Source organism: Aotus nancymaae, unplaced genomic scaffold (assembly GCF_030222135.1).
Source record: "Aotus nancymaae isolate 86718 unplaced genomic scaffold, 86718_ANA_hifiasm-v0.15.2.pri h1tg000053l, whole genome shotgun sequence".
Taxonomy (NCBI): domain Eukaryota; kingdom Metazoa; phylum Chordata; class Mammalia; order Primates; family Aotidae; genus Aotus; species Aotus nancymaae.
Window position 1 is genome coordinate 9576331 of NW_026988467.1, and position 13730 is coordinate 9590060.

A 13730-nucleotide genomic window follows, 5' to 3' on the forward strand; every position below is an offset into this window, starting at 1 on the left:
ATAAGTCCAATGTGTTTGGGTCCAATCCACATAATGTCATCAATGTAATGGACCAGTGTGATATCTTTTGGAAGCAAAAAGTGATCAAGGTCTCTCCAAATTAGATTATGACACAAAGCCAGGGAGTTGATATACCCCTGAGGTAAGACAGTAAAGGTATATTGCTGGCCTTGCCAGCTGAAGGCACATTGCTTCTCGTGGGCCTTGTGGACAGGAATGGAGAAAAAAGCATTTGCAAAGTCAATGGCTGCATACCAGGTACCAGGAAATGTGTTAATTTGCTCAAGCAATGAAACCACATCTGGTACAGCAGCTGCAATTGTAGTCACCATTTGGTTACACTTACGATAATCCACTGTCATTCGCCAATATCCATCTGTCTTCTGCATAGGCCAGATGGGAGAGTTGAACAGGGATGTGGTGGAAATCACCACCCTTGCATCTTTCAAGTCCTTGATAGTGCCACTAATCTCCACAGTTCCTCCGGGGATGTGATATTGTTTTTGATTTTCACTTTTCTAGGTAGGGGCACCTCTAATGACTTCCATTTGGCCTTTTCTACCATAATAGCCCTCACCTTACCAGTCAAGGAGCCAATGTAGGGGTTCTGCCAGCTGTTAAGTGTGTCTATGCCAATTATGCATTCTGGCACTGGGGATGTGACCCCAAGATAAGTCTGGGGACCCACTGGACCCCCTGTAAGTCAGATCTGAGCTAAAACTCCATTAATCACTTGACCTCCATAAGCCCCTACTTTAACTGGAGGACCACAATGATGTCTTCGGATCCCTGAAATCAGTATCAGCTTAGAGCCAGTGTCCAGTAGTCCCCAAAATGTCTGATCCTTTCCCTTTCTCCAGTGCACAGTTAACCCTGGTAAAAGGCTGGAGGTCTCCCTGAGGAAGAATGGGAAAAAGATTCACTGCATAAATTGTCAGTAACGTAGTAGGGTTCTTCTCAAGGTGACTCAACTCCCTCTTCATTCAAGGGGTTCTGGGTCTGTAAACTGACTCAAGTCTAGAAGTTGACTGAGAGGCCGTGATTCTCTATGTTTATAATTCAGACTAGTCTTTTGTCTGTTCAACCTAGAATTGTTCTGCTTGTATAAATTAAGTAGGAATGCAGCAGGCTTCCTATCAATTTCATTTCTAGGAACACCGTGATTAATTAGCCAATGCCAGAGCTCTACACGAGTCAGACTATTCTGATTGCCACTTTGCCTCTGCTGTGCATTATGGTAGCTATGCCCACTTTGCCTTTGACAATTGAGTGCTGCCACTTGGACCCTGCCACCCTGGGATCCAGTTATTCCCATTGTATTTGAATTTTGTAGTTGAGTGACTATGGTTCCCACTGTTAGATCTGACATACGGAGAAGAGCAATTACAGGGTTCTTCAAAGAAGCAGATGCTGCTCTTACAAATCTGTTTCAAAGGGCATTGGTCAAGGGTATATCTTCTGGACCCTCTCAGCTGGGATGAGTAGGTCTAAAGTGACTGATCCACTCCACTATCCCAGTCTCCCTAAGCCTTTGGATCCCTTCCTCTACGTTAAACCAAGGGAGATCAAACACATTTCCAGCTCACTCAAAGTGGGCCATCTTTTAATCCATATTTCAGCTAACCAAGCAAATAAATTATTAGAACCTTTTTTTTTAACCTCCCCAAGCTGCAACATTAAAAGCAGAGTCCCTACTTAGTGGGCCCAGATCAATAAATTCAGCCTGATCCAACTCTATGTTCCTTCCACCATTATCCCATACCCTTAATATCCATTCCCATACCTGTTCTCCAGATTTCTGTCTATATAAATTAGAGAACTCAAACAGTTCTTTTCAAGTGTAGTGCACCTCCTCTTGGGTCACACTTTCAACCTCACCTCTAGAGGCCCACCAGGATTTTAGTCTAGTTATAGGTCTAGAAGCAAACAGGGATGTTGGGGGTGGCTCTTGAGGAGAATCAACATTATTTTGCCTAGCACCTGCCTCAAGGGAGGGCATCACTGATGCCTCAGGTAGTGCAGGGTTTATCTCCTCAGACAAAGGTGGAAAGGCTGATGACAGCATGGGTCAGGGAGGGGATGTTGCCACTATTGGGGATGGGGAAGCTGTTCCTTCTGGTAAAAAAAGTTTCATCAGAGTTTACAAACTCAGTGTCCCCAGCTTCATCAGGGTCCTCTCACACATCCCGATTCCAAGTTGCAGGGTCCCATTCTTTTCCAATCAATGCCCTCACTTTAACAGTAGACACCTGATGAGGCTGTGCATGCATCTTTCATTGCAGATCAGCCATTCGCATGATAAGAGTTTGTGTCTGTTTTTTCACAATTTCAGCTCTTTCTCTGCAGGAGATAATACTCTCACTCAGGGCAATCTTAGCAGATTTGAGGCTCAGTATCTGCTTCTGAAGCCGGGAGAGAGAATCCCTGAGCTCATTATTTTCTTTCATCACTTGTCCACTGAACTTAGGCGCAACCAACCAGCTTCATTGTGGTCGTTGGTTTTCCTCATATGGTCAAAGGTATTAATATATAGAGTCACTAAACTCCTTGCCTCTCATGAGTGGTAAATCAGGAGTGTCAAATGCATTTATTTTGCATAACTATCCAAACAGTTCATGCCAAGGACTATCAGTGTTCTCCATACTATTAGAAGTAGAGTCCTAGCGTTTTTGGGTCTAATTAGATTAAGCATCCAACTCTAGAAACCTCAAAACCAACTAAAAAACTCCATCCTTGGCCGGGCACGGTGGCTTACACCTGTAATCACAGCAGTTTGGGAGGCCGAGGTGAGTGGATCACTTGAGGTCAGGAGTTTGAGACTAGCCTAACCAACATGGCAAAACCTGGGCATGGTGGCACCTGCCTGTATTCCCAGCTACTCGGGAGACTGAGAGGAGAAACACTTGAACTCGGGAGGCAGAGGTTGCGGTGATCCTAGATTGCGCCATTGTACTCTAGCTTGGGCAACAGAGCGAGACTCCGTCTCAAAAAAAAAGAACTCCATCCTTAATATTCTGTTTCTCTAGAACCATTCCTGGTACCAAAATCTGTATTAGTCAGGGTTCTCTTAGAGGGACAGAACTAATAAGGGATGTGTTCTGTCCCTATTAGTTCTGTCCCTCTAAGAGAACCCCGACTATATATATATATATATATATACACACACACACACACACACACACACACACACACACACACACACACACAGAGAGTTTATTAAGTATCAATAGGCTGTCTGCAAGCTGAGGAGCAAGAACAGTCTAAGACCCAAAACTGAAGAACTTAGAGTCTGGTGTTCAAGGGCAGGAAGCATCCAGCATGGGAGAGAAATGTAGGCTGGGAGGCTAGGCCCGTCTCTCCTTTTCACATTTTTCTGCCTGCTTTATATCTGCTGGCAGCTGACTAGATTGCGCCCACCAGAATATGGGTGGATCTGCCTTCCCCAGCCCACTGACCCAAATGTTAATCTTTTTTGGCAACACCCTCACAGGCACACCCAGGATCAATACTTTGTATCCTTTAATCCAAACAAGTTGATATTCAGTATTCACCATCACATGTGGGAGAAAGAAAGTAATTTCCTAAAGATAAAAGAGTTAAGAAGACATGACAAATCTGAACTTTTTTTTTTTTTGAGATAGAGTCTCACTCTGTCACCCAGGCTGGGGTACAATGGCATGATCTCGGCTTCCTGCAGTCTCTGTCTCCTGGGTTCAAGCGATTCTCCTGCCTCAGCCTCCCGAGTACCTGGGACTACAGGCATATGCCACCTCGCCCGGCTAACTTTTTTTTTTTTTTTTTTAAGTACAGACAGGATTTCACCGTGTTAGCCAGGATGAGTCTTGATCTCCTGACCTCGTGATCTGCCTGCCTCGGCCTCCCAAAGTGCTGGGATTACAGGCATGAGCCACCGCACCTGGCCTGAACTTTTTATGTAATCACCAGAGCTTCAAAATACATGAAGCAAAAACTGATAGAACTGAAAGAATAAATTGACAAATATGCTAAAGCTTTTGATAACACTTTCTGAATAATTGATAGAACAAATAAGCTGAAAATCATCAAGATGTACTAGATTTGAACAGTGGTATCAACTAACTAGACCTAATTACCCACATTCTGAATCATAAAACAATTCTTAACAACTTCTAAAGGCTTCAAGTCATACACAGTACAGTCTCTGGCTACAATGGAATTCAAGTAAAAAGAAGAAAAAGTTTAGGAAACCTCCTGAAGATTTGAAAACTAATACTCTTCTAAGTACCCATAGGTCAAAGAAGAAATCAAAACAGACTTAGAACGTATTTTGAACTGTTGAAAATGAAAACACAACATCTGAAAATTTGTGGAATCATGCTAAAGTATTAAAGAGACATTTATAGCACTAAATACTATATTAGAAAACGAGAAAGGTCTCAAAACTGTGAGCCCAGTTGTCATTTTAGAAACTCGAAAACAAAGAGCAAATTAAAACCAAAATAAGCAGAAGAAAGGAAATAGTAAGGATCACAGTGGAAATTAGTGAACTAGAAATCGGCAACCACAGTGGACAAAAAAATCGGTGCAATCGAAAGTTGTTCTTTAAGATCAACAAAATTAATAAGCCTCTAACCAGTCTGATCAGGAGAAAAAGAGAAGACACAGATTATTAATATCAGGAATGAGAGAGGTGCCTGATAAGCCAAAAACTGACAAGTCGGCGATGGGGTTCTTGGGGGTACTGCAAATTCCTTCTGGCCCCTGTAGTGTCTGCTAGGACTGCTTTGTTTTCACTGATTGTAGGGCCATTGGTTTTCCAGGCTACCGTGGAGCTGGGGTGGAGATAAAGAGAATAGGGCAAATTAAAATGCCACAGAGCTCGCTGTTCTTACTGAGTTTCAACTTACTTTCTTGAATTAATGCTCCTTAGATTGTTGGAAGCCTTTTATTAACTTTCAGAGTACTGAAAAAGTTGATTTGACCATTTTTGGCAGAGTACTGTTAAAACAACTTCTATATCTATATCATTGTAACATCATAATTGGAATGCTTTTCCTTTATAACCTTCACCAAAGTTTAAATATGTTCATGAAACCACTTCCTGGTAAACATTTCCAAAAGAAGGACCCAAAGCCCCAGACCGTGGTTCTTTTCCCCAAATGGACAAACTGCATTCTTACTGGGAGTGTGCAGTGTGTCTCTCGTGACTGGGACTCCTTCTCTCCCTTAACATGTCGTGCAGTTCCATCCAGATTATTGATGCCAGAACCTCTTTTCAGAGGAAATTTTTCTTTTTGTTATATATCACGAATAACAAAGAATTCAGGCTAAGCTAACCATATCCTATTTGTTTGTGCACAGATAGAAAGTATCTTGCAGCTATTTCTCTTTGTCCTTCTTTTTTTTGACCTTACAGAGATGATTCAGGGAACCATTTACTGTTCGTTATTTTCTTTAACTTTATTCTTTACTTTAAAAAGTTGTTTTTTTTTTTTACTATAATGCCTCTTTATTTGATGTGTGCTGCAAGTCATAGAAAATAAGCAGGTTTGTGTTTCACTGTGGCTACAGTGCTGTGAGAAGGAATTTTTAAAAATAGAAAATAGAGATCCTGTCCTTAGGAAACATCTGATCTAATTGGGGAAATAAAAGTAGCTGGAATTAGTAATTCTCAGTTACTACAACTTGTATCAGATGTGTTTAGTGAAAGAAAGAAGAAGACAGTATGGTTGAGCCTGTTATTGTCATTTCATATATTGGATGAGATAGGTAATGATTCATTCATTCAGTCCATTCTTACTGAGCATCAAATGTGTGCCTGACACTGTACTACATTCTGGAGATAATGGCTATGACTTAAAAAACACAGGCTCTGCTCTTCTTGAGCCAACAACCTAGAGAGAAAGTCAGCCAATCAATAGGTAGGCAAGCAAGCAAGCAAATGAATAATGACATTCTGTGATAACTGCTGTGAAGAATGGCGACTTTAGATAAAGTACTACTTTAGAAAAAGTGGCTCGGGAAGATCTTCCTGAGGAAGTGAGAGCTGAACCGACACTTGGAGGAATAGAATAAGCAAACCATAGAGATGGTTACTAGGAAAACCATTTCAGGCAATTCAGAGACCCTGAGGAAGGAAGGACTCGCCCACATTGTAGAAACAATAAGGAGACTTGGGCGAGGATGATAGGGAACTGGAAGGGTGGTGTGTGAGGAAGTTGGGGAATTTGGTGGTAGCCAGTTCATGCAGGCCTTAGAAGCTGCAGTAAGGAGTCTGGTTTTATCCTAAGAGAAGGGGACACCACTGAAGAGTGTCAAGGAAGGAGGTGCATGACTCGATTTCTATTTTATTGAAAGATCACTTTGGCTGCTATATAGAGAATACACTGTAGGAGGCAGGAATGAAAGCAAGTCTCTTGCCCTTATCCCTGCCCTGAGAACCAACAGAAGGAAAGTCAGTTCCGGTTGTACAAAAATGCCTATGTGGAAATCTGTGCAATACAAGGGAGAGGTCAGAGGATTCGGCACCAGAAATTTCTGCATTTGTATCTCACCTCTTCCACTTACAAGCTGTGTGAATGAGGGCAAGTAATTGAACTCTAAGCTTCTGCCTACTTGTTTCTAAAATGGGGAGGAATAATACCTAGCCTTTAGGGGTTTAGGAAGCGATATGTTAGGTGGCATGTGGAAAACACCTGCAGATAGTCTCTTAGAGGTACCCAAAAAGATGGTCTCTCCTCTTTCCTCTTCCTGGTGATGACCTTTGATGTGAGACAGAACATGAAGGTGGCTGCTTCCTGCAGGGAGCCTTCAGACATCCATGCACGTCTGAGTGTGGTGATTGTCTGTTACGGCACTGATCAGGGCTGCGTAAATAGAGTCAACCCTAATGCCACTGACTTAATTGTTTCGTTCCTGAGAAGGGAGATGACTCTAGTAGAGGGAACTGTTCCCATTTGGTAGTCATTTGAGCCACTGGTTCTCTAAATTGTTTTCAAGGAATTTGGAGCTAGAGAGAAGCATTGATAGCATTATGTTTAAGAGTGCTGGCCTTGGGGTCAGACGGATCTGGATTCAAGTTCTAGCTCTGCCATTGACTAGTGGTGTGACCCTACGCAAGGGCCTCTCTTCTGAGCTTCTTCATCTATAACATAAGGACAGAGCTCATGAAATTGTCATAAGGACTGCAGCAAAGCCCTTAGTTTAACCACCAGCATTATAGGTGTGGTGTGACTTGAGATCATGTATATGAAGTGGCTAGCATGGAGCTTCGCACTTAGTGTCACCTGTCTTATTTTTTTAATTAAATTTTTTTCATTCAGCAGGTCATGGACTTAAAAAAATTCCTTTTTTCAAATAGTTGATTTTTTAACCAATGAATAAAAATTGTATACATTTGGCCAGGCGCAGTGGCTCACACCTGCAATCCCAGCACTTTGGGAGGCTGAGGCAGGTGGATCACCTGAGGTAGGTGGATCACCTGAGGTTGGGAATTTGAGACCAGCCTGACTAACATGGAGAAACCTCATCTCTACTAAAAATACAAAATTAGCCTGGCATGGTGGCACATGCCTGTAATCCCAACTACAGGCAGGCTGAGGCAGGAGAATCACTTGAATCTGGGACGTGGAGGTAGAGGTGAGCTGAGATCGTTCCATTGCATTCCAGTCTGGACAACAAGAGCGAAACTCTGTCTCAAAAAAAAAATTGTACATATTCATCATGTACAACATGATGTTTGGAAATATTTTCATGTTTTGGAATGGCTAGACTGAGCTAATGTATGTGTTACCTCACATACTTTTTTTTTTGTGGTGAGAAAACTAAAAATCTATTCTGTTAGTGAAGCACTCCCCTAATGAAGTTTAGCGTCTGTTACTGTGATGCCAACTTTATTATGACTGCCCTTTTGTGAGTTGCTATTGAGATCAAGTGAAATGACAAGGGTGCTTTCTGAGCAACCTGCACATTATGAGGCCCCACTCAAGCACAAAAATGAAAACTGAGCCACTGTTCTGTTTTTGTTTTTGCTTTGTTACCTTTTCATGGTTGTAGGTGGACAATCAGCTCATTGGCACCACGCAGCCCTTCATGCTCTATGTGACTCCCCTGAGCAATGAGAATGAGGTCATCGAGACTGGACCAGCCGTGCAAGTCAACGCAGTGAAGTTCCCCAGTAAGAGTGCACTGACCAACATCTACAAGGTGGGCTGGTGGGGGAGGCTGGTGGGTTGATGCCATGCTGGAAGGTTAATTTGTTCTCTCACAGCCAAGTCTCAGAGCGCAGTGCTGGATGCTGATGGGAATAGCTCTGCAGGGTTAACCCATGTGTGATATAATAGATTGTTTGGAGGAATTGACAGGAACTACTCCTTTTGGCACTTTGTATTCTCAGTTGTGTTTTCAGTGACCTTGCAGGTGATAGTTTGATAGTACTGAATCCATATGGGCCAGAGTCTGTATTCATGAGAGTGAAGTCATTATAGGAAAGTGCAGCATCTTCTAGATTGGTCTGGACCAGGCATGATCCAGATCTATTATTAAAAATAGAATGACCCCAGCTGGGCTCACTGGCTCTCACCTGTAATCCCAGCACTTTGGGAGCTAAGGCGGGTGGATCACTTGAGCCCAGGAGTTTGAGACCAGCTTGGGTAATGTGGTGAAACCCCATTTCTATAAAAAATACGAAAATTAACTGGAACTGGTGGCAAGTACCTGTAGTCCCAGCTACTTAGAAGGCTGAGGTGGGAGGCTCTGAGCCTGGGAGTTTTCGGCTGCAGCAAGCCATGATAATGCCACTGCACTCCAGCTTGGGTGACAGTGAGATGTGTGTGCATGTGTGCACGCAAACACACACACAGGATAACCCTGAGATATTGGGCAGGGGCTGTGACGGGTCTGACCTTGAGACAGACATGCTGCTACCTAAGTGACCACACTGTTTACCAAAAGCAGATAGTTACAAATCATAAACTTTCTTTCTTGGAGGGGTCTCCATGCACAAGCTAGCTGTTCCAGCAGCCAACTCTGGAAAAGTGGGAGCTGACCAGGGGTTGCTTTCCATATTTCTGGTCCTTTGTCACCAGTGCTGCTGGGACCAAACCTGCCTGTAACCCTGAGATCCACAAGCCCAGCCATGCTGCTCCTTAAACTAGCTGCCATCCATCTAAGCATACACCATAAAGTTCTTGCACCACAGGGCATCTGAGGCTGGAATCCTGACTAATGAGGCCCAGATTTCCTGGGAACCAAACAGTAGAATGGCAAACCATCTATTAAACATCTTTTGGGAGTTTTTGGTTAATCGTAACAATATATAGAGAGATAAGCCAGAAGTAATTTGGCATTATGGTTATAAAGCCATATGATTAGTGAAATCATACCATGTCATTGAGGCCTTCTTGATGGCACAGATGAATGTTCCTTCTGTTGTTCACACTTTAAATCAGAATTTCTTTATCTCTAGCATCTGATGATCACAGCTCAGAGATTCACAGTGCAAATTGAGGAGAAACTGCTCCTCAAGCTGCTGAGTTTCTTTGGCTACGATCAAGCAGAATCAGGTAATGTTGAATGTTCTGTGTCTGTGTCTGGGAATTGGTCCAAAGATGATATTTTTGAGCCTGTTTGTAAAATAGGTGGCCCCTTGGTGTCTGAGAGTCTCCCTCTCCACATCTCAGCCTGAGCTAAGAAGCTAAGGCTTGTGTTTCAGTTGTGCTTTTTCAAAGTATTACTTGTTGTCTGAGTTATCTCTGTGAACTAAAGGAGCCATTCAGAGGGTCTTCTGGAATCCTGGAGTATGCAGTGGTACACCTTTGGGAAGCAGTATACTATTCCTGTTTGCTTTGCATTTTTTGATTCATCTGCTCTAGGATAACAGAAATGATGTTAGTCATTTAGCACGCCACTTTGTTTCCTAACCTTTGTTTATTAAACAGACTCCAGGCCAAGAATCAGAAATCCCTTCGGCAGTTCCTTTGGTTTAGTTGAGAAAATAAAATTGGCTAGCCTCAATTCGTCAACTTTTGACATCCAAACCCTTGTGCCTTTCTGTAATTACAAAGGTTTCTAGTTACTTTACTCTCTTCTTTGTAGAAGAGAGTAAGATAAGCTGTTGAAAAACCCAGGTTTCCAGCAGTGCTCCAGAAATAATTGAACGGTTGCTTCTTTTAGATTCCTCCTCATGGGCTTTCCTCCTGCTTTTAGATGGGCTTTTCAGGACTGTGTATACAGCTTAGAAAAAAATTCAATAATACTCAGTCTTTTGAAGCCTAAACTAAATATTGAGCCTGAAGAAATGATAAGAAAGAGGCTTTTATGTTTGTCTGCCCATGTTGGCTAGAGAAAAAAATTACTGGGAATGTGTGTACACATGTACATCCATACACACAATGCAAGAAAAATATTTTTGTTCTTTTTATCCCAGATTTAGAATTTAAGCTTTAAGAGTATTTGGGATCAAGAGCAAGATCCTGTCTGTTTAATGCTGTGTTTTCCACTTTGGGTTGGAACGCCAGTGTTTATTTGTATTCAGACAGCCACTTGGGAGCCTGCCTGCCAGGTATCCCTTCTGTTTTGGTACCTTCCTGGGAAGTTTTATTTTAAATTTGATTCGACATGCTTTTCTTATAAATTTGCTTATAAATTGCTGTAATAAATTTCTCCTCAAGCATGGATTTAGACTTTTGTAAAATCCTGGCCTGCCTTTCATTGGAGTGGGAGCTAAGAGGTTGCTTCCCATATGTCTAGTATGTTGTCACCAGTGCTGATGGGATGGGACAGAGGCAGCATGCAGCCCTCAGATCCACAAGCCCAGTCCTGCTGCTCCTTAAAGTACCTCCCATCCTGTCTGTAGCTGTTTCTGCTTCCTCAGCACAAATGGGCAGGTCTCTGTCGCAGTATCATTTTTCTGTGAGTAGCACTGATAATAGCTTACAACATAAATGTGTTTGATAAGTAGGTACGTGCCAGCTCTTAATTTCCAAGGCACGTGATGCCAAGGCAAAATGTGCTGGCCAGTTGGATGTGCATACATCAAGTGCAAAGAGCACATTGCTGTGTTGTAGCCCGTGCTTCTCCTTTTATTTCATGGGATGGCAAGTAAAAAATCTGCCTTGATTGTCCTATTTCAATGGATGTCCACCATTTGGGAGACAGGGTGCTTCTTGAAGTGATGTTAGCTCTTTATAGCCTGTAGCCTGATTCTTTCTGAGGCGTTATGTTTCATTCAGATTCATTAATTGGTGATATTCATTTTGATTCAGTTTCACTGCACTCCAAGACCATATTTGGATATGATGCTAGGAAAATCAATGTAGATAGTCTGGGTCATTGATAATAATAATGTTGCTAACAAATATACCTGTGGCCTTGGGCTTTTTCATCTGGATTATTTTTTCTGAAGATGACATCTGTTGGATCGTATAGAGTCACAAGTTAAAATGCTAGTCTTCTTTTCTGATAAACAACACAAAACAGATCTACTCTCACAAAGAGTGGCATCAGGATACTATACACGTCACTGTACCCTCAAACTAAATTGAGAGTGATAGGTAGTTTACTTTTTTTGATGAATTTTTTCAATGTGAATATAAGTGTTTGGGTCATGAGACTAAGAAATTCTTTTTTGTCTTTTTAATTTTGCCTTTGTACCAGAGGTTGAAAAATATGATGAAAACCTCCATGAAAAGACAGTTGAGCAAGGTGGAACACCAGTTCGATACTACTTTGAAAATCTCAAAATCAGCATTCCTCAGATCAAGCTAAGTGTGTTCACCTCCAACAAGCTGCCACTGGATCTTAAGGTGAGCTGCTATTTAGGTAAATTTTTTAAGATGACTTTTCCTTGGAAAAGAATGAGTGTGTTTACTATTTGTTGTTTGTTGTTGTCTTTTGTACCTCATCATTCATAGCAGACATTTTATTTTTACAGATTTTCTTTTTCAGAAGGTTTATTGACTCACGTATATTTGTCTTTTTTTAAAAAAAAATTTATGACATTGCTAGAGATCAAGGAGTATCTCAAGAGATTCACAAATAATTCTGTAAAACCCATTTGCTCTCTGTTTAGCTCCTGGCTTACCTCAGTGAGATAAAAGCCTTTTTTCTAAAGTTGTGTCTAGGATCAAGACAAAAAGCAAAGTCAAGACAGCATCTTCCTTTTGTGCCCAAGATCTGCTCACCTTCCTACTTCTCTCTTCCTAAGTATTCACCTCTTTTTGAATAATCGTCACTAGGAGCATCTACTGCCTTCAAAATAGCCCACTTACCCACTGGGATGTGGCCTCCTCTACCACCACATCAGGATGAAACCCTTAGACAAACCATCTTGATGACTACTTACTAGACACAGCCTGACCACCATCTTCATTTTTAGCAATAAAGTATATCTTAAGGAAGAGAGCTGGGACTCAAATCCAAGCCTGTCTGACTCTAAAATCTATATATTTTTTTCACTATACTATGCTTCCCCATAGAACATAAAGAACCAGAGAATTTTAGACCTGTGAGTCCTCAATGATGTACTTGCTTGGTCGACAGGGAAATTGAAGTTCAAAGTGTTTTGTTAGTCGAGTCTGTGTAACTAGGTAGTGACAGAAGCAAGAGTGAATCCAGGGGTGTTAGAAGGTCTTTCCTTAGGTTGAGTTAAAGTTGGCCCCCCTGCAGCTTGCACCCATTGGTTCTAGCTCTTCAATCTATTGCACTTGAAGATGCTGCTCAAGACCTCCATCTTCCTACTAACCACCAGTCCAGGACTCTTCCCACTGCCTCGTGCTGCTTCCTCTAAGATGCTACAAGATAGTCATCTTGCTGCGCAGGAACAGAGATATGAGCAGATAAGGAGTAAGTCTAGGGTCCTAACTTAGATGCCAGCAGGGCCGTGCTGGCGATGCAGCGGGTGGAGCAGCACAGCGGGGCAGTGTCATGTCTGTCCTACTGGGAGTGCTTGCTCTGTCTGAAGGGGCTGCCACAGCCCGCTCTAGCCACTTGCTGTCATGGGGGAATGTGAACCCCATGTTGCCAGATTTTTAAAGAGAAGCCGGAAATCTGGATTTTTATGTGGAATCTCCTGGTTTTTAAACATTGGCAACCAATTCAAGTTTTTTGGTTTTTTTTTAAACTTTGTGGGCCTAACAAAACACATGTGTGGGCCTCATGTGGCCGTGTCTGCCAACTCACAGCTTCTAAAATCGACGTACAGGTAATGAGACAGTAGTCTGGTCAACATCAGATCACATTTGGGTAAGGGTATGGCAAGGGTGACTGCACTGGGATGGCAAACTGGGGACGAGCAGCTGGGAGTGCTGGTCAGGACCTGTAGCAGGAAGGGCTCTTTCAGTCATCTCCAGAAGAGTGCAAGGTACCCTTCACTCACTGCCCTGTCTGCTTAATTCACTTTAATTTCAATTTTCCCAGGAGATTAAAGATGCTTAGAGTTAGCATGGGAGTAAGGGGAAAACCATGGGAAAACCACTATCTTGCTAATATCCACAAGTATCCACTTGACTTGTGTGACCTTTGGAATGGGTTTGTTTGATAAAGTATATATTCCCCCAGAACACTTGGCACTTGCCCAGCAAACCAATGTGAAGCATTTCCTGAGGGTTGAGGACTTCTTGTTTTTAAAATCATCTTACCAAGAAACACAGATACCTAACTATTCCCTTCAAATTGCTCCCAGCAGAAAACTTCCCCAGACTGATAAAAGCAGTCTGATTTTCTGCAGTTGAAGTAGCTCCAACCCCCCAGTT

General features: G+C 42.3%; 1 protein-coding gene across 7 annotated transcripts in view; it reads left to right on the forward strand.

The window, feature by feature from the left end:
• VPS13D (vacuolar protein sorting 13 homolog D) overlaps positions 1–13730 on the forward strand; it is a 286887-nt gene that overhangs the window by 168237 nt on the left and 104920 nt on the right. For all 7 annotated transcript variants that reach the window (XM_021669824.2, XM_021669823.2, XM_021669826.2 and 4 more), the window contains 3 exons: positions 8035–8184; positions 9446–9542; positions 11635–11783. In XM_021669824.2, the coding sequence (XP_021525499.2) occupies positions 8035–8184; positions 9446–9542; positions 11635–11783 (396 nt within the window). The remainder of the gene's footprint in view (positions 1–8034; positions 8185–9445; positions 9543–11634; positions 11784–13730) is intronic.